The sequence below is a fragment of the Macrobrachium rosenbergii genome, chromosome 4 (assembly GCF_040412425.1).
Source record: "Macrobrachium rosenbergii isolate ZJJX-2024 chromosome 4, ASM4041242v1, whole genome shotgun sequence".
NCBI lineage: Eukaryota > Metazoa > Arthropoda > Malacostraca > Decapoda > Palaemonidae > Macrobrachium > Macrobrachium rosenbergii.
In genome coordinates, this window is record NC_089744.1 from 3967371 (window position 1) to 3992500 (window position 25130).

Here is a 25130-nt window from a genome sequence, read left to right on the forward strand (position 1 = left end):
TATATTTCCCTTGTTCTTGTCTTTCTGTACTACTATTATTATTATTATTATTATTATTATTATTATTATTATTATTATTATTATTATATCGAGTGGCTGATTGCACCCAGTGGTCCCGTGTTTGCTTGATTCAAATGATTGATATAAATTGATTTTCAGAGTCATGACACAAAAAATGGCTAAGCATACATGCCTACATACATACATACATACATATATAGTAGCTCTAAACAAAATTCTGATCTTATTTTATTCTCCTATCAATTTCCAGTCGCATATCACCCTAAAGTTTTGGGCATTGCCTATCAAATGCCACGTAACTTATAAACTCTGATTTCGTACGATTTCGGTTAAACGGTAAAACCCAAAGCGACATCGTTCGTGCCATTCGACGTCGTTCGTGTCAGCGGTGAGCTGAAGAAAAGATCCGAGGCTGAAAAACTGCGAAAAATCGCGAAATTACAATGAGTGAAAAATGGCTTCGATGCTAATTCTGAGGTCTACGGGATTTCACTGGAAAATTCAAATGATTGTATAAAGGAGACAATCGAGTATGGAGAAGTTTACGAATTCTCATAGACAATTACGTAGACACTGTCTTTATTATTATTTGCCACAACGAAGTATACCAAGGACAACGGCAGATGTCATAATATTCGTAGCAATAACAGCAGCAGCAGTATTAGCCTACCGCACAAAGCGCGCATGAAGCATCTCCCTTACGAGTGATGAATATAAGTGACTTTTTATATAAACCTCCCTTTTTCAAAAGGCGCGTCAGTCGATTCCTGTGGGATTAGACCATTCTCTACCCATTCTATCTTCCTTCTATAAAAGACGTTATGACCTGATATATTTGAAGTTATGAATTTAGAACTTCCTTTCCTGCCACGCAGTACTACGATAAATAATTAACGCCAAACGAAGAGTAGTTTTTGGCGTTCCTCTTCTACGTGCTATGATTTCAAGGTCTTTGCAACGAAAGCCGAAACGATAACTGTAATAACTTTCGGCGCTAGGAACTTTTTTACACGTCTGTGGGGGGAAAGTTTACTGTGTATTGCCTTCGATGCAGCAGAAAAGTGAAACCAAACATTACTGAGTTGACGTCGCGTTTACCTCTCATTTGGTCCAAAAGCATTCCGCTCCCATCCCGGTGAATATTGTGATCGGGCATTTTCATCAGCCTGAAAACTCCCGACCGAACTTCTCGTAGCACCTGAGCTCAGTCGTCGTTATTTATTCCGAAGTTTTGTTTTTTAAGTTTCCTGTCACCTCTGAGCTCTCTCTCTCTCTCTCTCTCTCTCTCTCTCCCGCGTTTCGCCATTCATCGCGTCTCCATGTGCAAAAGAGTTTAGCAAACTGGTTTCTCCGACGGTGTGACGCGTCTAATGTTTACATTCATTGGTATCCCCTTTTAACCAAGGCAGCTTCACGGGAGCCCGAAATAAGACAACAGAACAGATGTTTGGTTTGTAACCACCATCAGGATTCCGTGAGAGAGAGAGAGAGAGAGAGAGAGAGAGAGAGAGAGAGAGAGAGAGAGAGAGGAGTATTTTCGTATAACCTAATTTTTATAGCTGGGATTGCACATTGTATGCTTGCGAGCGCGTGGGCTTACGCGTGAGCGTGTGTGTGTTTAAGAGAGCACGTGTTTGAATCTGGTAAATGCATATATGTTGGCTTGTGCGTATCACATTGTATGCATATTCCTATATTGATTTTAAAGTCGATGCCAGTTGTGGTAAGAAAAGCAGCACTTTCTGTCTCCCCCCTCACCCCCGAAACACACATACGCACATGCACACACGTGCACTCGCACACACCCGTCTTCATCCCTCAAGCGGTGGTAATGTTTTCCTGAAGAAGGAATACGAACGATAAAACTTGTTACAAAAGGGAAGAGTTTTTGGTGTTTGTTTAGCAGCTCTCAAGTTCAGACTGAAGTGTTTTGCGTGTTTGTGCTGTTGGTGTGAATGCGTTTGTAACGTGAATACTGAGAGTTTATAGAGAATATAGAATTTTAGGCCTACGGCCCAGCGCTAGAAAGTCAGAAGGAAGAAAGAGAATATGAACGCTGGTACGGTAAAAGGAATGAAAGAGGTTGCAGCTAGGGGCCGAAGGGACTCTGCAAAGACCCTTAATTAATGCCTACAGTGCACCACGTGAGGTGCACTGACGGCGCTACCCCCCTACGGAGGGGGGCAGAGAGTTTTTAGTGGTTTATCAAAAGGATACTTATATTTGAACTTACGTAACTACTGAAAAACCAAGGCAGTCGAACTTTATACATATGCAAAGGATTTTTAATAAACGGGAAGAGCTTCTTGCTCCTGGAATAGGCCGGATCATCTCGAGAGAATCAATTAAGCTTATCTTTAAGAAAAGGAACGATAGAGAGATGACGATGACAGGCGGTATTCCGAGACTTAATGGCATATCCATAAGTGACTGAGATTGTGAGTGAAGCCCTTGGGGGAATGGAAAATCTCTCTCTCTCTCTCTCTCTCTCTCTCTCTCTCTCTCTCTCTCTCGTAAGAGACAAAGAGTTACATAACCTCTATAGATGGATACTGGACATACAATATTACTGCTCCCTATTATTATTATTATTTATTATTATTATTATTATTATTATATTATTATTATTATTATCATGATTACATTGCAGAAAAAAATAACCCAATCAGTTATTTTCTAAAATGAAAATCAGTAAAACTGAATTAATTAATACTGACAATAATTCAACCAAGTACTAGCAACAGACGATGATACAACTTAAGAGGATCCGTAGAGTTCATTTACTGAAGGATCCAGATTAGGCAACGTTCCTTTTTTCCTGTCACACTTCCAGTCATGGAAGCTCCAGATCGTTTTAGTTTACTTCCATCGTTTCGCAGTTGTCAATATCCATAAATGAATGCTGAGATCAGTTACTTCTCTTATCTCGAAACCCTCTTGTGTACATAGATGGCTGAAGTCTGAACACTACAATAAAATCCTAGCCTTCTGTAATCAGTAACTTTAATCATCATCCATTTATATTAGGATTAATCTCCTTATATATGACTTCACAAAGAAAATACTAAAACATTTATTTACTGGAAAAACCTATTTAGTGTAAATACCTGAATAACCGGAAATTTTTCTGGAGTAGTTCAGTATTTATAATACTCAAAGCTAATAAAGGTTACGTCATTTACAAAACTAAAATTAACCATTGTATTCTCCAGACAATCCTTTAATGTTTCGTTGACTGCTCTGATTCCGCCCCCATCAGCGCGACCCCGCAACACAGGGTTGATCTGTCACTTTTTCGATTCAACAGACTGCTTCCAAGCTTCTTTATGTTGAATGTTAAGTATGCTCAACTTGCCAAGACTCTTTTACTGTCTAAAAGCACGGCTGTCTGCTGTCGTTCGCTCAGGCTTCATCTAGATTTCTTTTCGTCTGAAAGACGGCGCTTGGCTTACTGTGACACCAACACAATTGCATACAGAATCGCAAGTCTTTAATCTCTCCTCTAAGATGCCATCCGGTTGAAAGATCTGACATCCAAAGTCTTTATCTGCTTTTGCTATTGTTGATCAAAATCTAGGGACTTTGTTCTTTTTCAAATGACCCAGTTCTTACCCCAAGGCTTTGTTATCTTCTTACGCAACCCACACGCTAAGATTCTCTGTAAACGAACTGTCAAATACCCTTTCTGATGAGGGGCTGAGGATGCTCTTGTCCTCTATGTTATGAAAGTGCTGTTTTTTTAACTTTTAATCTTTCAGTTGAATGAGAAATTCCCTTCTTGGTTCCCCCAGACAGCTTCTTATTTCTGTGACTTCTGCGTCTCATTCGTCAAATCCCTCGTTGATTTCTAATGTTTTTCTGTTATGAAATGGCTACTGACAGTTTTCCAGCTATATTTTTTGTTTACAAAGTCTTAACAATAAACATATCATCTATTTGCAGAATGGTCATTAAAAGAATCAACTGATTTTCTATATTTACACAGTGCAGAGTATCATTAGATAAAGATGAACATCTTCGGAGTATGGGAAAGCCTATAGATTACACAAACTTGTGTTACACATGAATGGAAGTTTGTACTCGTCTGAGAAGCTCCGACAATGTCTGCTATAGACATTTGCAAACAAATAGTTCCATATCGTCTATTGGCCTTCTTGAGGGTTATTTATCAAGAGCTTCGATGAAGGTTAATGCTGTGGAAATATGAATTTTTGACAGAATGTCAGTTGAGGTATCATGACTGTTATATTTCATAAGATACTTTCCCCCCGCCCCCCCACAAAAAACAATTTCAGCCATTTTTGCATACGGTCGTTGGTTTGGTTGTTCTTGATACGACCTGGGTCACATTATTTTACTAAATAATATAAAAAACCCCCAGGAGTTTAAAGGATTGCTTTTCCGCTCACTCATACCTAGCGTTGTTTCTCACCATTACGTGAACATTACGTGTTTGAGGACGCGGCCGCGCTTATGGCTTGGATGCTGAGTGGGATTTAACCTCTCTCTCTTTCTCTTTCTCTCTCTCTCTCTCTCTCTCTCTCTCTCACAGTGTATCTTCTTTTTGAAAGATTTAAGGGAATCCTTATCTGACAACTGCTAATACCCTTTAAAACTCCATCGCTAACTTTTTCTTTTACTATATGGTTTCTCTTAAAGGTAGCAGATATGATAAACATAATTTTCTCTTTGAATTTGCGTTGCTGTAGCTTATTTCATCAAAACATACGAAATCCTTTCAAACGAGTTTGATAGACAAATCCTCGAGATCCCAAATGCAATGGTTTTAACAAAGGTGATGCGTTTGATGTGCTGTGACGTTAATTTCACTTTACTCCCGGATTACAAATTCAATATGAGTGTTTATTTTGTTCATTCATTTTTACTTTTTACTCTGGATGGAATTAACGTCTTTTTAGCTCTTTAAACCAAGCTCGGGGGACGTAACTAAAGCCTTTGTCTGTTCGTTCGCCGCGCTTTTGTTCGGCAAAAAAAACTTGTACGATACTTGCTGGGTTTCAATTGCGTTTAACCTCAAAGGACCTTGAATGGGCTATAATTAAACGAATTTCTAACCCGTTTTCTCTTTTTAAATATTTCAGGCATTTCAAATAGGTCCAAAAAATCAAAGAATAACCTAGTATAGATTAAGAAAGAAATGACTGATCACAGCAAACTGGAACTACTGGGCAATGGGCAAAGATCCAATGGGGTCACATTACCGCGCTGCAGCAAGGTGCCAATCTGAGAATTTGTATTCCACTTCTGAAGTGTCACTGGTGAGAATAAAATCTGTAATTTAATTGTCCAATTGCCTTTCTTCATACGGAGACCTCTCCCTTCTGCATCATCTCCATAGGAATTATCCTTTAAAGTTAATAATTATCAAAGGAAGAGTGACATTTCCCACTGCAGGGAGATTCACTCCTGCACAAGGGTGATCTTCGACTCATGAAACATTTTTATGTCAACATTTTACGGCCGTTTAAATTAATGTTTTCCAGCCAGGAGAGTGCGAAAGTAGAGGCGACTTGCAGCCTGTCAAGTCGTCTTGACAGGTGTCACCTGGTTTCAATCATTTTGCCCTACGATGCCCGTTGTGGCATTTTTAAATTCATTTCAGAGGCTGGTCCCCCGCGAAAGGTTTCAGTGTGCTTTATTTAAACGCGTTTGACATTTTGAAACGTTTAGATTTCAAATAATGATACCCTGACTGAGTCAAGCAATCAACAAATCTCGTCAATTACATTCTTTTGTACTGGAATATATTCTAACTTATTGTGAACAGGCAGAGAGATTTCAGTCGAGCAATTCTGAATGATGTTTTAGATTAAAAGACCAAAGAATAATTCACTTCCATAATATTACTTCCATCTAATAGGAGGAAAATACTAAATGAAGATTGAATTCCGCAAGGTGAAGTGAATTTCTGAAGTGAAAGACTTTACAATAATTCCTTCCTGAACATTCACGGTAAATGTCAAATGATATTTCTCTCAAATATTTATTGGGCATTAAACATTACAAGACAGAAAATCCAAGATCAAAAGAAAGTTAGATTTCCTTGAATTGATCGCTGTTAAGTACAGCAATCAACTCAGCAGATTCTTCTGTACTTTACACGATGTAATACTTTTCGGGCGATAGCTGAAAAATATCGCACACTGCAATATAAAAAAAAAATAACGCACACTTATACCAGGTGACTGTTTCTTTCCACTCACCCCTAATGGAATTCTTTCTATCCTTTTGCTTTTCACGATTAACTTTATAAGCTTCGCGATTTTAAGGAGCGGTTGAATTCCTTCCTCAGGGATAGACCACGTTAGTTTTTTCCCCTCAAAGTTTTTTCTTTACGGCTACAGGGTATCCTACCGGTGAGCCTTCCACAAAGGGGTATTGGTATTCTACTGTAGTCCTTAGATCAAAGAGGTGCCTTAGTATCTTTTGCTAAGTTGCTTCTAAATGACAATCCCTGTTTAAATTACGACCATCAGGTTTCGAGGCTGATTCTCTCTCTCTCTCTCTCTCTCTCTCTCTCTCTCTCTCTCACATACACACAGACGCACACACACACATATATATACATGTGTATGTGTGTGTGTGAGTGCATATGTATTAAACAAACATCAAATAACTTGAGGAATTTGGTGCTGTGCGTTGCAACACGGCATCACCAGACACAACTCTGAGCATCAACTTCTTTAGAAGCCCTTTCTATGGGGTGTTAATATTAGAAACATACAAATGTTTGAGGAAAATTTCCCCTTTTGTTATTATGGCAATAAATGTCTCGCTCGACAAAGCGGCCTCTTCCTTGGCAGTTATCGCCGCTGCGTTTTGAAAAGTATCGCTCACCTTTGGAAAGTATCGTTCACCGGGCTCCACACTGAGTGGGGCAGGGAGCGCAGAAATTAATGAACTTCTTCGGAACCCATTGAAAGACAAAAAATTGTCCGTCGTTTGTCCGACACCAAAAAGGTGTTGATGAAATTAAACCAGGAATAGTGTTAGGCAGCCGCTTTTGGATGGCTGTTTCATGCCGCGCTAGAATTTATATGAGAATTTTTTTTATTCCGTTTCAGGTCTTGATATTGAAACAGCATGTGTGTGGTTTTTTTTTTTTTCTGTTCGTGACAATCTCCCTGTCGGAGGTTAGACAGCTGAAATTTCTATTTACATTTCAGGTCTATGTCCCATTAATCTGTTTCTTGTGTCTGGCGGTACCTTGCCTGCGATACCGTCCTTCCTTGTGTAATAATTTTAGAAACTTGTTGCCACGAAATTTTTTGTTAGGTGTTGAATATCATACTCATTCGTCTTAATGGAAATGTCTTCAGACCCAAGACTGGAACATTTCTTTGCAAATTCGGGAAATTCATATCCATGACTAAAAGTTTTTGCCAGCTTGAATAAGTTTGAAGGCTGTTGCGCTGTTAAATAATGCTTAAATAGCATGCCACACTTCATTTTCACTTCAATATAATTCATATTTGTTTTCGTACAGGACAGGAATTGATCTGACAATTCAGTTCAAAGTCCCGTGGGCCTGTTATCCTACTTGTCAAACCCCACCTGTAATAGTCACGATGGTAATGGAATTTTTAATAATTAAAATTCAATTTTGATTTTTCATTTAATTTTATTGTAATTTCAGTTTTTAATTTAAAGTATAACTGTCGAGAAGAATATTTATTGTTGAAGGCTGCACTGGCTATAAAAGTAGAATTCTATGGTGAAAGTTGTATTGCTTTTGAGGGTTTTATACATACATACATACATACATATTTACTTATATATATAATAAATAAATAATATATATACATGTATATATACACACAGTATAATTTGTGACGAACACGTCGTAATTATGGCTGTCTGAATCCTTTGCTCAATAATTTCACATATACGCAAATTCCTTTCTAGAAGTGGTTAATTGTAAGTGCTCCAGTTTCACCTCCCAGTTCATTGTGCTTTTATATATATTAATAAATATATATATATATATAAATACATATATATACAGTAAAATATATATGTGTATGTGTTTGCTATACACACACACACACACACACACACACACACACACATATATATATATATATATATATATATATATATATATATATATATATATATATATATAATATATATATATACAATATATTTATATCACAACACATTTACTCATACAGTATTATATATATATATATATATATATATATATATATATATATATATATATATATATATGTATATACATATATATATATATATTATATGATGCATGTATGTATACGGAGAGAGACAGAAAGAGAGAGAGTTATGAAACGGGCTACAAAAGACCTTTCTTGAAACAGGATGCATTTAACCACGTGCGATGCCCAGGAAGGAAGTCCACGTCATTCTTTTTTTTTTTTTTTAAGTCTTCAAAGTGCTCTTTTATAATTCCCCCCATTTCATTTCCTCTCCTTCCATTGCTTCCTCAAGCGTTAATTAAACCAGTTTCCCGGTTCCTTAATTCGGGCATCGTCTCTGTTTTCCCTTATCATCTCTCTCTCTCTCTCTCTTTTGTTTTTGCTGATAATGTGTCATCGTCGTTGCTCGTACATCATTGTTGATACTCGCGGTATGTCGCTTATAATTCGTCCCATTTCCTTTTCATTGTTGTCTCTCCCCCTTCCTTTATTCTTTGACCTGTTTACGATCTCCTCCTCTCTCTCTCTCTCTCTCTCTCTCTCTCTCTCTCTCTCTCTCTCTCTCTCGGCTTCACAGCTGAAGAATTATTAAGGATACTGGATACTAGCTCCTCGAATTATCTTATTACAGAAACCATTTTACTTGCTTGGCTGTACCCTTTCGTATGATTTTTCCGTTGAAAAATACATTCACTGAGCGCAATTTTTGTCTAAAATGTTTCACAACTTCTCATATCAACGAACAACATTTGTATATGTGTCGGAATAGAAATGTTGCATAAATATAAATCCCATCCTTCATTTTACCTCTTCGAAAAACGATAGGAAAAAGTCCTGAGAGTTACCAGATTTATGTCATTCAATATGACAACGTTACTGAGAAAGTAATCATCCTTCGCATTTCTATAGTTTATGAAACGACAGCAATACTCCATATGGTTGCGGTAATGCGAAATTTACTCACGAAATGAGACGCAGCGTTACTTTATTCATAAACACTGCAAAATAAGATTACACATAAGCGTGCATACTTTTAGTATGTATGAAAATATTTGTTTATATTTTACGCGAGCGAGAAACATCTGGCTAGAAGCTTGCGCGAGTCTCATCAACATTTAGATAACAATTTTCATCTTCCTGGTTCTAACGATAATCTCTTAATGACACCAGATTTACGAAGCTCTGTCGTGTTTGCGGAAGAGATCAGATTCAGTTCTTTTACGGGGAAATGGCCTTCATTTTTAGACTTCATACCCTTCAAAAGTTTGTGAGTTTGCACGACTGTCTGGGCTTGTTATGTTCTTACCAGTGTTTGCTTTTGTTCGTCTCTGGCATAAGTCTGTCTCTTTTCCCGCGTAATGTTGTCTCAGAATAGAAGGAGACACAAAAATATATCCACAGCTTAATTTCAGTAGTGATTCTCATTTAGGAAAAACCTGCGATAAGAGGTCATTGATTTAGTGTGTTTATTGAGAAGAAGAAGAAGAAGAACGCTAAATTAAAATTGCTTAATTCAACCCCGATCAGCATCGAAGGAAATGTGTCTAGGAATATCTTGGGATTTTTAAACGAGAGGAGTGAGTTTTGAAAAGGAAACCCACCTTAATATATAATTTATTCATAATAACGTGCATCTGAAGTTTAGTAATTTTTTAAGGAACCTAAAAAAAATAAATAATATTAGATTAATTATAATGAGGTGACGCAAACACCAAAACCATTTTTGTCATTTTTATAAATATCTTTTTTATTTGTTAGTACTTTTGTTGTTATTTTAAGTCGGCTTTCGTCTTTATGATAATGTACAATATATACACAGAAAAATGGTGTTGGAATGGGGAGTCCTTTGAGTTGTACTACGGCGGATATCTTTATGTGCCATTTTGAAAGATAGCTGCTGGACAGATGTCCTTCTGATTTTAAGCCCCTTTACTATAGACGCTATGTTGACGGCACCCTCGTCCTTTTCAAACACCACACCACGGAGACTCCTTTTTCAGGCTATGCAAACAGTTTGGGCAACAATATCAATTTTACACTAGAAAGAAATAATAATAACCTTTCTAGATACCGAAGCTCCCCGATCTTCTGAAGGTTTCAAAGTTAATATTTATAGAAAACTTAATTTTACACGATTAGCCCTCAATTTTTACAGCTCCTGTGCATTTAATATTTCAAGCTAAATTCCTGAACGACCCTTATCCATAGAGCCCTTTCACTTTCTTCTGATTGGTCCTCCTTTCATAACGAAATTTCCTTCTTACAAAATATTTTCAACAAAATTGTATCCTTTGTCCTTATTCCAACATAAAGTAAAAGACATTCTAAATAACCGTTTTCGCCCTCCCTGCCCTTCCTTCGATGTTCCCAAATTAGGATACTACTTTTCCTTACCTTTTGTGCATGATAAGTGATTTTTTACGACATCTGAAACAAGTTGCTGTTGCAGTCCGCAACCGATTCATGTCGGGAGTACGCGCCGGTTGCTCAAAGTGAGGGCAGATTGCCACAATGGAGTAAGCTATCGCACTGGTCTTCGGCTAGCTAAACCTGAAGTGTCTAGCATTAGAAATCATTTATTAATTTGTAATAACCCAATAGACTATAAAAAAAATTTGAAATAGTGACCACGGCGCAGAAGGAACACCTCCTTAATATTTTAGAATCCTTGGTTATCAAGAAAATTGTTCCATCAGTTAATAATCATTTAACTCCTACCCCTTTACACATAGCCTAGTAGTCCGCCCCTATTCTTGTATATTCCCTAACCTTGTTTACTCTTATTAAGCTTTAATCCTCTGGACTTTACTACTGAAGGTAATCTTTTTCTCGTTTTATCATTGTCATTTTTCAATCTTAAAAGCATTTTAATTCTGTAAGCTCCGATGTACGTTTTAGTGTTTTTATTTTTGTCTTTTTAACCAGAAAAGATGGGATACGGGTGATCCCGAAGCGCAGCTATTAATAAATACGTCAATGATGAGCTGACTGTTCTATCCGTGCATCCTACTTTGAGACTGTTGGCCTAGCCTTCCCTGAAATAAGATATATATATATATATATATATATATATATATATATATATATATATATTCACTAAATTCATATTCTGTATACTTATAAGGGTATGTGTATATATCTACAAGTTATATGACAAAGAAACTTATACAAATCTTAGGCATTACCGTGACTATTTCATGTAAAATTACCCCCCTTGCTCCGTCCCATCCTAACGAAATTTATATCCTTATGGATTATCTGTGCGTATTGTTTTTAATCGTCTGTTCCACGTTGTTTATTTTCATTTATTTTTAACTTTTCTTTGCACCGCATCTCTTTCTATCATTTCGTTACCTTTCGTAGTGAGATTATACGCGCCGTTGCTTCTGACGTCGTCTGACCGACGGCGAAGAATGATCTCAATTTCCCAATATAATTCATTACTTCTTGGAAGCCTAATCTTATTTTTCTTGTTTTCTTTAAACGCTTTCCCTTCACCCTTTTCTGGTTTGCACCTGGGTTTTGTTTACGTTGCGGGAAGCTGTTTGTCAAGATTTCACTCAAATCAGGCACCTGCGATTCCCCCAGAGTGTTATTCAGGAGGTTTCCTTTGCAGTCCCAAATTACCCACGTGCTTTCAAGGGAAGACATAGGAAAAACGACCAAGGATGATAAACAGATGTGAATTCCTGACCTGTAGGGGAGAATTAAGATAGTGCTTGCACCCGCTGCTCCCCCACCACCCCCACCCCTACCCTCCTTTAGCTCTTCCTTGGGCCAGTCGGTAGAGTTGTGGCTTTGCACTCGTTAGGCCCGAGTTCGATTCTCCGGGCGGCTTATAAAGAGTTAGAGGAATTTATTTCTGGTGATAGAAATTCATTTCTCGCTATAATGTGGTCCGGATTCCACAATAAGCTGTAGGTCCCGTTGCTAAGCAACCAGTTGGTTCTCAGCCACGTTAAATGAGTCTAATCCTTCGGGCCAGCCTTAGGAGAGCAGTTCATCAGCTCAGTGGTCTGGTAAAACTAAGGTATACTTTCTCTCTCTTTCTCTTTCTTACTTTGTCTCTCTTCTTCACTCTCTCTCTCTCTCTCTCTCTCTCATATACTGTTGCTCTTTGTTGATATATATTCTAAAAAAATATATGATTTTATTTCTCAAACGACGACAACGAGGAGGGCTGTTGATTAGGCCTAATGTCATCTATCTATCTATCTATCTATCTATCTACCTAAGTATCTATTTATCTATCTATCTATCTATCTATGTAATTATCAATCTTTCTACGTATCTCTCTGATCTTATCGTTCTTTAATAAAACACGCCAACGGCGTTACTTTACTGCCACAGTACCGACAGAGTCGCATTTTATTCCTTACGTTCATTTGTTTTCCGTAGAGAAACGACGACTGCTCCGATGAGCAACAGATGGCGTTATTTCCGTCCCGAGATATAAGGGTCCATAAAGATATCACCCGCAATAAGCCGGAGGGGGTTTTGATCGGAGACAATGCGGTAAAATATACCAAAGAGAAAATTACTTATTCGTCCGTGGCGAGACGGATGTTCCTCGGGGCCCGCCGAGGAATATTATTGGGTAAGTTATCGAATATAAAATAGGCCGATGAACAGGTTTTTGGTATATGGTATATCGATAACTATATCTAAAACTATATATGTACTCAGTAACGCCATTTGAGGCTTTTTAAGTCTACAGCCCCTTCGTGATAGGAATGACCGCAATGTCTTGAATTCATTGAAACACTGAATTAATTCATTCTTTCCCAAACAGTCGCGTGAATTGTGCTTCCTTCCTCTGTGCGCAATCCCAGGCTTTCAGAAGACTAGCGCGCTCTTTAATTACTACTGTTTTTACATTTATTGCAGATTTCGCACGCTGTTTGCATGAAAAACCGTGAATTAGCTGCCATTAGATTTTTATCTGCATTTTATCTCGATCGTTTATTGTCTATTATGCTCTAATTTATATGCAGACAGTTATTCTCAAAAGAACAGTGGATATTGCTTGGTGGACGGCTGGAGGCTGGATTTGCGTTAATAGCCTACCTGGCCATTAAAGTACACCATTTTAATTCCAAGAATACTGTGAGTGGCTGACATATTATACAACTCTTTCTCCATTAAAATTTCCATAGTTTACCATATGCGACAGAGATTACTTTTGTGAAAGTGAATATTCATGAAGGGTTTTCGGGAGTGGCACCAAATGAGCTTCAGTTATCAGTGGCTAAAAGCGTAGGGAATTAAGGATTTTGAGCACTAGACCTAATGCAGTTCAGAATGTCAGAATAAGGGCTATTGACTGTTTTTCCTATAGACTTATGCCATAAAAAATGATTTGAAATATGCTTATGTGTATCAGTTCACCTGGCTTACTCTTCATAAGCGGATGGTTATTGCGTATTTGTACACATAAACTTGCGTTCATCCTCTTAACAACCTCACTTTTTTTTGCTAGATCTGGTGTTGGTGTGAGTCTCATTTATATTTTGAATGTTATCTTTTATTCAACGAAACATCCATCCTCAGAGGTTTAGCTTTTTATGATAAGTATCAAGTAGGTATTTGATCAATGAACAATATTATGTGAACAGAATAACTGTTTCATTTAGATTTTTGTGCGGCGGGATACGTGCCTGTGCGTTTGTGATAAAGTGTAATATATATATACAAATGAAATGTTGAAGTTAATTTTACAAACTCGACAATTTCTTCCCTCTCATTTCTGAACTTCATTCTTTCCATTTAGCATATTCCCACGACCTTTTTAAAGTCACCACCGATAATATTCCTTCATTTCTAATTCTAACGCTAACATGGCTCACGAGCTTTTGCTGATCACACTTCCTTGACTGCATCAACTCTAAGATTGCACGTGGAACCTTCCAAGGAATAAAAATAATAAAATAATGATCACAATAAAAATAATAAAATGGTGATCACGATAACCACGTGCGTAATCCAAGCGCGTTGCCTTCATTATAATATCAAAGTGGATCGCACTGTTTGAAAATATGCCTAGGCCTATGTTGTTACGAGTAGACTATATCATGAACATTGTTTTGATTATTTACCTTTCAGGTCTTATTTTCCTTCAAGAAAAACATGATATAACAGGTTTTATTGTTAGCATATTCCTCACAGCAAAGTTCCTTTAACTAAACGTTAATCGGTAAGCTACAGCTCCCTCTAGTCTGCCGGTCTAGCCTGAGATTCGCTGATGTCAAAAGTGTGTTTCCCGCCAAAGTGGATCAATCCATTGTTTGTGCTGCATATAAAGGATGACGTTAATACTTGTCTGGCTCTCCTTCCCACGTGCTGTTTTGCCAGTCCATCATGTATTCTTCATCGGCTAAGCTAAATACAAACGCACAGCGATGCAGCAAACACTGAACCCCCTTTGAATGAAAGCCAACAAGAGAAACCTCTTTTTAATTCACGTCAACATTGCGTCATTCATTGACTGAGCTGTCTGTGACGAATCAAGCCGCTGGCTGCCGAACTGAATAAATATCACCTTTAGAGAAAAACAAAATATAAAAGACTGAAACCGATGTTGGCAGCTCACTGCAAAACATTAATTTGATGAAGAAAAGGCTGTTGGATTTGACAACCTGGTTGTTGGACATTCATGAATGTCTATCGCATACAAAAGCTTTGTTAGCAACGCTTCACTTCCAATTTAAATTCCGCCCTCCATATTCCTTCACCATTCTCACCTTCACTCTCGTAGTCGCATCCGGTTCTTTCCCTTCCTCTTATATTTACAGCTTTTGGCGAGCATTTAATTTCCCTAAGGGCGTTTTACGATACACTGTTTGCGCATCGGACGCCCAAGTCGCCGACATAAGTCTTTCGTTTTTATTACATGTGAAATAAACATCTGCGTGTAGGAGACATAAGGAAGGCTGTAAATTGTCGTGTTAGGATTACAGTGGAGGGTCGCTGTGTACGTTTTGCGTCTGCAACGGAACTTTTTGTTTATGCCGACGTTTTTAAGAACTCGTTGTGACCAGCTTCATGATACACACACACGATCTCAAACATTCCCCTCCCCCGCCACGACCACCCAACCCCCCAATGTGCTTGCCAGGATATCGGCAAATTCCTCCTGGTTCTGCGTTTTCAAGTTATAATTCTGTGACTGACGCCTTTTCCCTCTAGATTGACTGAGCCTCTGAAAATTCAAGGAAGGGTTTATGAATATTTAGTGTAATTAGATTGTTATTTTTATCTAGTTTTAGGCTTTACTGACATCAAGGAATTACCCCTGTCAGTGTGTCAGAAGAACTGAGAATTTTCTAGCCCCTTTTTAAACTCGTGCAGCGAGAGAGAGAGAGAGAGAGAGAGAGAGAGAGAGAGAGAGAGAGAGAGAGAGAGAGATTCATTCTTAAAATATTTACATCACTAGAAGCAACAGATATCAGTTTCTCAAACTTTTAAAAATTTTATCATGTTACGAAAAACCGAAGTCGTGACATCACAGTTATCCTCCGATATTGCGCAACTTTTGTCGATCGCGCAATTTCATGTACAATAAAATCACACAAATGTTTAGAAATATGAGTAGGATTTCAGGACCGACAAACGTTGTACATATACATGTGTGTATGTATATATATTGTATATATATATAATATATTTACAAAACGTTTCTTGATTTTATATATATATATATATATATATATATATATATATATATATATATATATATATATATATATATAGATCAATCTGTCATAAGTGTATGATGGTTTCAAAGGCATTTCCTTTATTTACTGATTCGAACCAAAACCTGTACCGATTCATCAGCATATATAGTCAACATTCGCTAAATCCATACAAAGCTCTGGCGTCACTGAACGTCCGCTATAGCGGCGCCAGTTCGCCTAATATGATAATATTTGTTTGTCGTTGGAGGGAAGGCATTTTGACACGTAAATAAAAACTATATATTTCTTTTCGTCGTTCTGCCAGTGAGCGGAGACGATTTCTGAATTTTATTTACTTCATCTTTGTTCAAAAAATTTCCTTTAATTTATTATTATAATGTTTTGGTGTGGGGGGGAGGCGGTGTCTATCACAGTCATCTTATTCGACTGGGTGTTTTTTTTTTATAGTGTGGGGTTCCGGGTTGCATCCTGACTCCTTTAGGAGTCCATCACTTTTCTCACTATGTGCGATGTTTCTAGTCGCACACTTTTCTGCATGAGTCCTGGAGCTACTTCGGCGTCCAGTTTTTCCAGATTCCTTTTCAGGGATCTTGAGATCGTGCCTAGTGTTCCTATGATTATGGGTACAATTTCCACTGGCATATCCCATATCCTTCTTATTTCGATTTTCAGGTCTTGAGACTTATCAATTTTTTCCTCTTTCTTTCTCATCTACTCTGGTGCCCCATGGTATTGTGACATCAATGAGTGACACTTTCTTCTTGAGTTTGTCAATCAACGTCACGTCTGGACTATAGGCATGTAGGCTATCACCCTATCTGTTCTGATACCATAGTCCCAGAGGATATTATTATTATTATTATTATTATTATTATTATTATTATTATTATTATTATTATTATTATTATTATTTAAGGGACTTTTTACGATTGTATAGTGGTCGGATTTATTAGCACTTTTTAACCTTTACAACTGCACTGTCATTTTCTTAACAACAGATCGGCTACGTTAAACTGCAAGGCTATTTTAAAGATCCAGCACAAGGGAAGAGTGAAATGATGATGTGAAGGTACGTTTAGGCACGTTCGTGTCCTTCTTGCTCTGGTTACGGTTTGCGTTTCCAGCAAAATGCCAGTTGGTGTCTGCTGTAGGGCTAGGGTCTGGCTATCTCTTTCTGCGTCTCTTTTTCGTGCCATTCATCATGCACTGTATCAATCTTTTAAATATTCTTATCCCTCTGTAATGCTAGTATTCCACCTCTCTCTCTCTCCATTAATGAACTTCTTAATACATTTTATCAATTCATTCTTCCCTTCTGCAGGATCTCTAAAATATCCGTCAATTTAACGCAGCCAATCCGCTGCTATAAAAAATGGCAGTGGAATTGTAACGGTAAAATTGCTTATAATTCCGAAAACAATACAGGATAAATAAATCCCTTTAATAATCATAATCATCATCAGCATCACAGTTTCTTCCCGTTGTAGCACAAAAGTTAAAGTGATAATAGAGTTGGAGCTATGTCGTAGATAATCGAGGTCTCTGTCAGTTCTGTTGAACCCCTCGTCATGAGAGACTGCAGTTCAGGGGAATCCTGTCTTGTCTCTAAGTACAACGCGTCTGATTCGCAGGGATGTTTACAATTTATGTAACACATGTTTGGTTCGATGGGGATTCTTTCTAAAAGTATCCGAGCCGCACGCATGAAAGTCGTACGTAAGACGAACGATAGACGGACTTACAGTGTGAACAGCCTCTCTGACTACTACGCAGAAGACTTACTTACGAAAGATGTGTGTAGACGAATCGTATTGCGTATACGACCCCAAGAAGCAAAGGACTTTCTAAGACAACGAAGCCTCCTAACAATCTGTATGTTAAGAAACCACGGAAGCTATTACTACCTACATTTGACATTAACACCAAAATTTCTCGCGCGTTTCGCTCAAATTAATAGAAGCTGGGGCTGCCGCTCTGCATTTGGCCGTTAAGTAATTCAGGTCAACCTTTACCAAACACTCGCACCTCCTGCCGGCTAGTTAAGGCGACTGAGTAAGTCACCGGGTTCGTATGTAAGAATAGTGTAGGAGTGAAAAAAAGTGCCTGATTGACCCCGCCCCTTCCATGTTTCTTTTGTAAAGGCGTTTGGAAGGTACTTTCACTATTCTGAGACCCAAGTTCATTTAGATGAATGTCCTTTTACCGGTTTACAAGGCCTTCCCTACACAGGGTATCAGTTTCTATGAATGCGAATTAAGGCATTCTGTTTTAACTATAAACTGCAACAAATCCGACAAATGCTTATGCCTGTTCCATACTAACGTCAATGGAAATTAGTACTAAGGTCAAGCTGAACTGAAGTACCTTTCTACAATGTATACGTCGTCTATGAAAGAAAGTGAACTTTTTGAAAGAATGGCGTTTTTGTCAGTTTGTTTAGCAACATCTCAACGGAGGTGTAGATTTGACCGAGTCGTATGCCTGAGCCTAAGTTACAGCTGAATCACTGTAACGTTAAACAGAGCTTTCATATTCAGCTCCGTATTTCGATTAACGAAAATCGTATGTAAACCTGGTTTCGCTCAGTCCAGCACTGCTTACGAAACTTACGAGTACATCCCTAATATGAAAGATCGCCCCCATGCTGGGAGAACGCCGATTTTTTATTTTTTTTATTTTTTTTTTTTTTAGGCTAATAGGACCACTATCATATTCCAACCAATTACCTTTATGGTGCTGAGATTGTAAGTTGTCTATACGTTAATTTATCGGTTCATAATTCTGAAGTCTTCATGTGGCAAAATCAGATATTGCTTACCAGACACTAGGTAGCTCGACTGCACGGTAATCACCCTAATTTGTTTATGCGAATTCAGATTATGGTAGCGGTTTCTTAGCATCTACTTTTTTCTGCTCTGACGTACTATTATTATTATTATTATTATTATTATTATTATTATTATTATTATTATTATTCTTGTTGTTCACAAAGTTTCTTTGGGTTTAGATATTTAAAAAAAATTATCGTAGTGGCTCGTTTGTTGTTGAAATTAAAGCAATCCCAAATTAGCGAGAGATATTAATTTTGGTTGGTTATGAAATGGAAGCTACATGGCGATCTTTTCGATCGTCTTCGTTACTGAGCGTCTGTTGGTCAATTGAAGTATAAATGAGCTTGATTTACAACGTAAATTCAGAAATGATTAAAATTCTAATTTGTGAAAAGTGTTGCATAAAGATCACGAAGTTCTTGAGTGCCATGGAGACCATTTCGGAAATATACCTAGAAAAGATAACCATAAACTGACCACAAACAGATGGCATGTTACTTTATTAAATATTATTGAAAATTTAGATTATAAGTAGCACTGGGATACACTCAGTCGAGGCGTAATGAATTCACGCCTTGCCTTAAACAAACGTTAAGATGCGTTAAAAGATCAACGTATCCTAAGACATTGCTGTATAGGTCAATAAATGCAGAAATCTTGTTAGCGATATGATGTTTTAATGTTTAAGTCTCAATCAAAATGCCTCAAAATTTCTCTAATTAAAATTTACAAAAAAGCGATTATCAGTGTATTCTAATTTATTATTCTTCCAAACGGCATCATTTGATTAAATGAAGAAACACCTTTTGTAAATAAAACAAAAGATGAAACAGCAAAATGAGTGCGCGCGTGTCTAGGCCAACCGCTTGCGAAAGTGACCACGCGACTGAAACGTATAATCTAAGTTGCTCTCCCTTTACTAAAGCGGGACGACATGACAGGGGGTGTGCGAATAGTTTATCATCCCTGGTTACTGCGCACATGCAGCCTGGGAGGTGTCACTTCGAAATGAGGGCGGTGTGATGAAGACGGAACTCGAGATGACCTCGAAGAATTTCACGAGGGTAAGTTACCGTTCGTGGGTGAGTCTCGTTCGGGCTGCATAAATACGTTTCTTACGATCATCTGGCTCCCAAGTTAGCCTCAAGAATACTGTTTAAGATTGTTTAATATAAATTAATTCGATTATTTGTGTGAAATGGCAACTTTTATTCGTGTAGCCTTTCTTTTCATTTGGCTCTCTTAGCCTTAAAGATACCGCTTAAGATACATTTTTTCAAGTTATTTCGAATAAAAAGTTTGACGCATACAACCTTTCTTCCTGATCTTATCTTTTCCGATAACGGCGCTCAGTTGCTTGCCTAAAATGTTCTACGTTTCAATAATATTAAGTATACGACGTGCGATATCCTAATGAAAACTGGAGTGCAGATCCGTAGAATATTGTATAAACTTGCTTGGATATTTTGTATTCGTCGAAAGGCTTTAACAAACAGAATTAGATATTCAAGGCTTTTAGGTGTTATAAGTAAATTAATGATACTGAAAGCACAAATAAGATACATCGTGTAAGCTTTTGTAATAAGCATTAAAATCATTACCATAATGGCGCACTCGTGAAAAACTAAGGGTCATATAAAAAGCAAATTATGATTTTACACCGGCGTTTAGTTCTGATATCTGTCAAATAATTTAATGGTGAATGTTCATACTTTAACAGTTAAAAAAAGAGCAGTTCTATCGACAACAGCCAAAACTGTGGTTATTGTTCATAAATCCTAATAGACAAAAACAGGAATGTGGAATTACTGTAAAATGTTCTTTGTTGTTATGATTATTCCTACGGTAATGTTTGCGATTAATTCACTGCAGACCTTTGCATGAACGATATTTTTTGTCAGGGCCACAAATGTTCTCTTCGGTCAAGTTATCCGATTATCCTTCTATGCGGAGTACGAAGAATAATTACAGAAATAAAAGGCTAACCGGACGGGGGGAAAGGAATCCGGGGAAACGGAAGAGGAGAGAGAATTCGAAAAATTATAGAACATTAACGATATTAACACAACCCCTTTACCGCTGGTCGTGCGATCAGTGAGATGAAGAAACGATGGGCCTGGTCAGTTCTTGGGTGGGTGGCCACCAAGGAAAGACGACACTGTCTAAAATACGCTCACTGGTGGATCTAGAACTCTTTCGTTGGGGGCCACTTAGGTTTATCATATATATATATATATATATATATATATATATATATATATATATATATATATATATATATATATATATATATATATATATATATAATACATATTTATATATTTGTATATGTATGCACACACACACACACATATATATATATATACACACACACACATATATATATATATATATATATATATATATATATATATACAAACATATGATTTACATATATATGCATATACAAACATATAATTTACATCATATGCAGATATACAGAGATATTGAGAGACTGAGAGAGAGAGAGAGAGAGAGAGAGAGAGAGAGAGAGAGAGAGAGAGAGAGAGAGACATTATAATTATGAAGACTGTTCAATTGTTTCCAACAGCTGTAGCTTACAAAGAAGTAGCAGGCGAAGTTGCTTTGGCAAATACAAGCATCAAATACATGCACAAAGAAAAAAAAACAAATCATTATATAATTTTATTTTCAGTGTTTCTATCAATATTTTATTTGTGTGCAGTGGGTACACATTATCAAAATTTAATTATAGCTTTGAGATTTGCACATTATTCTACCTACAAAATAAATTCTCATCTCCGGGAAGATCTTTTGGAGAAGATGTTGATAACAAAGTTAATGAAATGATTTGTGTCATCTGAAATACTTCGGTGAATATGACGCTTTGCAAGACCATTCAACCTTTCAGAGGCCATTGTTATTGTATGGTAAGACTTAATGAAATTTTGCGAAGAAAACGTTCATTCTGCTGTTGCTGATGATACAGGTAACGTAACCTATATTTATTGAAAGAGACAATGTTCTATTATTCATATCCATTGTGGGGGCCACATGAACAGGTAGCAACCCTCCCCCCTTTAAATCCGCCACTGAATACGCCCGTGTTCGGGGCTAGCAAATTCACCTCACGAAAAACTGCTATCCCCGACTCTATGGAGATTAAAGTGTAAGAAATAAGAAAAAAACTTTCTAAATATGCACACATATATACATAGATACATACCATATATATTTATATATTATATATGTATATGTATGTATAGGAACTCATGATAACATAATTATGTATTACTTACGTTTGTACTATGGTGCATAGTGGTATTTGGCAATCGATAATTAAGAAGAAATTATGAATGGATTCCTTATACACATCAGCAAACCTCTTCGGATTTATAGTTTTTGAAATAAAACTCACGGCGGTTCAATGTCTGATATTACCGGTACTTCAGAAAGGACTTCAGTCTAGCAACGACAGTTTATCGGTCTAATGACTGTTTATCGGTCTAATGATTAGTTGATGCCACGCCAGAAGATTGTTCGTCGAAATCAAAGAAGTTCCGGTATTAAATAAATGCTGTACTCCTTTTACATGACATTTAATCTGTTGTGCACGTGTCATGAAGCACGAAATATGTTGATTATTTCTTATAAGTTATGAATCTGAAAGGAAGCTACTTAAGGCCCGACGCAGCGCTGAAGATCGGTGCCGAGTTGGTGCTGGAATGTGCTGAAAGTTACCCTTATGGGATCTTCGATTGCATAAGCGTTTCTTCAATTGTTTCTGTGTATACTTTTGTCATTTACGAAACTCTCGTTTTTTTTTTTATTTATAAACTGCGTGAAGTTTTATGTTCAAACTGGATTAATGAATATATTTACATCTATATAAAATCAACACAAACTGACAAAACTTTATAAGATACAAAAATAGTCGTAGGCAAAGTGTAGGATTTTTATGTCAGGTTTCATATATATATATATATATATATATATATATATATATATATATATATATATATATATATATATATATATATATATATATATTATATAGACTGCAAGCAATTTGGAAAAAAGGCAGGCGCATTAGTATCCCATTGCATAGGCACTACTGAAAGACTTTATTAAATATTTTTAACGAAATGTTTCAGAAATGAAAGATAAGTGTTATGTGAATAAAAATACCAAATAAAAATGATGAATGACATTGGCCAGACCACACTGGAACATCGTAAAAGCGTAGATAAAAGAAAACTCAGAAGTGGACTGAAAACGAACAGCAGCAATTCTCCACCATACCTGGGTCGTGACACCTGGGAGTAATATTTGTCGAGCTCCTGCAGGTACTTGAGGGCATCAGCCATGGCCGCCAGCTGCGTTGGGTCGGGTTTGCCCTCAACTCCGCCCATCTGCATGACGCTGACGACGACCACGCCCACCAAAATAGCCGCCCACACTTGGCCTACACGTTGGTACATGGCTGGCTTCTTCGGGTTTTAAAAAAAGCGGACTGGCGACGGGTGCTATGTGCCCTGGGTGCGTGAACGGGAGGGTGGTGATGGGAGGACAGACGGGAGGAGAAGGAGGATCGCCTCTGTCGGTAGTGGTGGGTGTCCCGCACACGAGTGAACGAGAAAGACCCAGGCGCTGCTCTTATATAGAGATGCTTGCATCAACCACCCCCAACCCCACCGCTCTCTCCCTCCATACCCAAGCACCCCTACGTTGGGTGGGGGTGCCTCCCTTCTCTACACTTCCCCGTAACCCATCTCCCCCCCCATTCCTTCTATCTCTTTTTCTCCTCCTAACATCTGTACTATCTCTCAACCCACACCTCCTCTCTCTCTCTTGCGTAGCCTACTTGTGACACCCACGCTAATGGCTTACTCATGCTGGTAGGATCGCCCCTTCTATTCAGATTTTCGGACAAAATGTGCCTCTTCTATTAAACAAAAGTTAAGAATTTGTCCAATATTGTATGCTATATTGTACAAAATGGTTTGGTTTCATATCTACGTCTCTCTCTCTCTCTCTCTCTCTCTCTCTCTCTCTCTCTCTCTCTCTCTCTCTCTCGCTGCTCTTAAATACCACATTGATATTGCAGTTTTTAAGCAAATGAGGAATATTTCTCTATTTATTTATTTATTTATTTTCTATTCTCAAGAAGTCATTTAATATGATATCAGTACATCTTAATTTCTTCCTTCTATTCCAAATAGCATTTATTTACTCATCAATGCATTCTGGGTGACATAAACATCATGCTCTTAGGGAACATGGACGTGGGAAGCAATTTTGTTTACCCCCCTTTTTTTTTTTTTTTGCCCAAAATTAAAATGCAAATATGCAAAAGTATTTGTAAGTTTTCTGCAAAACACTACATTTAAATCTCTGATTGTGCACAATGATACAAAGATGGTGAGCCACATTTATCTCCCATGTCGATGGTGAGTTTGATCAATGGCACCGTTTCATTTCGTTTACCAAAGAACGTGTTAAAATTTTTCCTTTTCTGTCGCTATATAAATTGTCTCAATATACATAAAGCGGCATACACATTCTTTTCATTGCTCTTTTGACTGACGCACGCAGATGTAATAATGGTTTTGTTTTTAGAGAAATATAAGAAACATATTAATCGTGCGCTCTTGTATTCTGACCTTAGCTATGAAGGAACGAAATCAGATTTCGTGTCCAGGTTTTAAGAATATTGCGCGTAGGTCGTTCAAAATACTTGGACGATGTGATGGATTAATAAGGAATACAGGCAATAAATTTGGATTTCCCGGCAATGTTTTAGACGATGCCCCACTGCTTTATTTTTTGTTTTCTGTAAAAGAAAACTAATCTTAAAAGCTACTGGGGCTAGAGGGCTGCAAATTGGTATGTTGACCATCCACCCTCCAATCATCAGACATACCAAATTGCAGCCCTCTAGCCTTAGTATTTTTTTAAATTTTATTTAAGGTAAAAGTTAGCCATGATCGTGCGTCTGGCACCGCTATAGGTTCCAACAACACATGCCACCACACAGGCCGCGGCTGACAGTTTCTTGGGCCGTTGCTGAGAGTTTCATACAGCATTGAATACTGTACAGAAAACTCGACTGCGCCGAAGAAACTTCGGCGCATTTCTTACTTCTTTCTTTTAACAGTGATGAAAATACTAGAGAACCGAATATCACAATGAACTTGCTTATACTATCATATACTGTACCAAGATTCTAAACAGATCTGCTTCAAATTCAGGGTCCGTGTAGCATTTAAGAACAGTACAAAAATACACTTATAAAGAACTCTCCCGACAATACCAAGCAAGTATATGTCAAGTCCCATTAAAACCATGTGATAAACTCAATATGAGTCAGAGTGAAAAATAACTGG

The 25130-nt window shown here is 37.5% G+C and overlaps 2 protein-coding genes across 3 annotated transcripts in view; one reads left to right on the forward strand and one right to left on the reverse strand.

The window, feature by feature from the left end:
- NPF (neuropeptide F) overlaps positions 1-23378 on the reverse strand; it is a 78160-nt gene extending 54782 nt beyond the window's left edge. For both annotated transcript variants that reach the window (XM_067089247.1, XM_067089242.1), the window contains exon 1: positions 23047-23378. In XM_067089247.1, the coding sequence (XP_066945348.1) occupies positions 23047-23225 (179 nt within the window). In that variant the 5' untranslated portion in view covers positions 23226-23378. The remainder of the gene's footprint in view (positions 1-23046) is intronic.
- LOC136829995 (vesicle-associated membrane protein 7-like) overlaps positions 13237-25130 on the forward strand; it is a 140033-nt gene continuing 128139 nt past the window's right edge. Inside the window, exon 1 of the mRNA XM_067089201.1 lies at positions 13237-13325. The gene's annotated coding sequence lies outside the window, so the exon portion shown is untranslated. The remainder of the gene's footprint in view (positions 13326-25130) is intronic.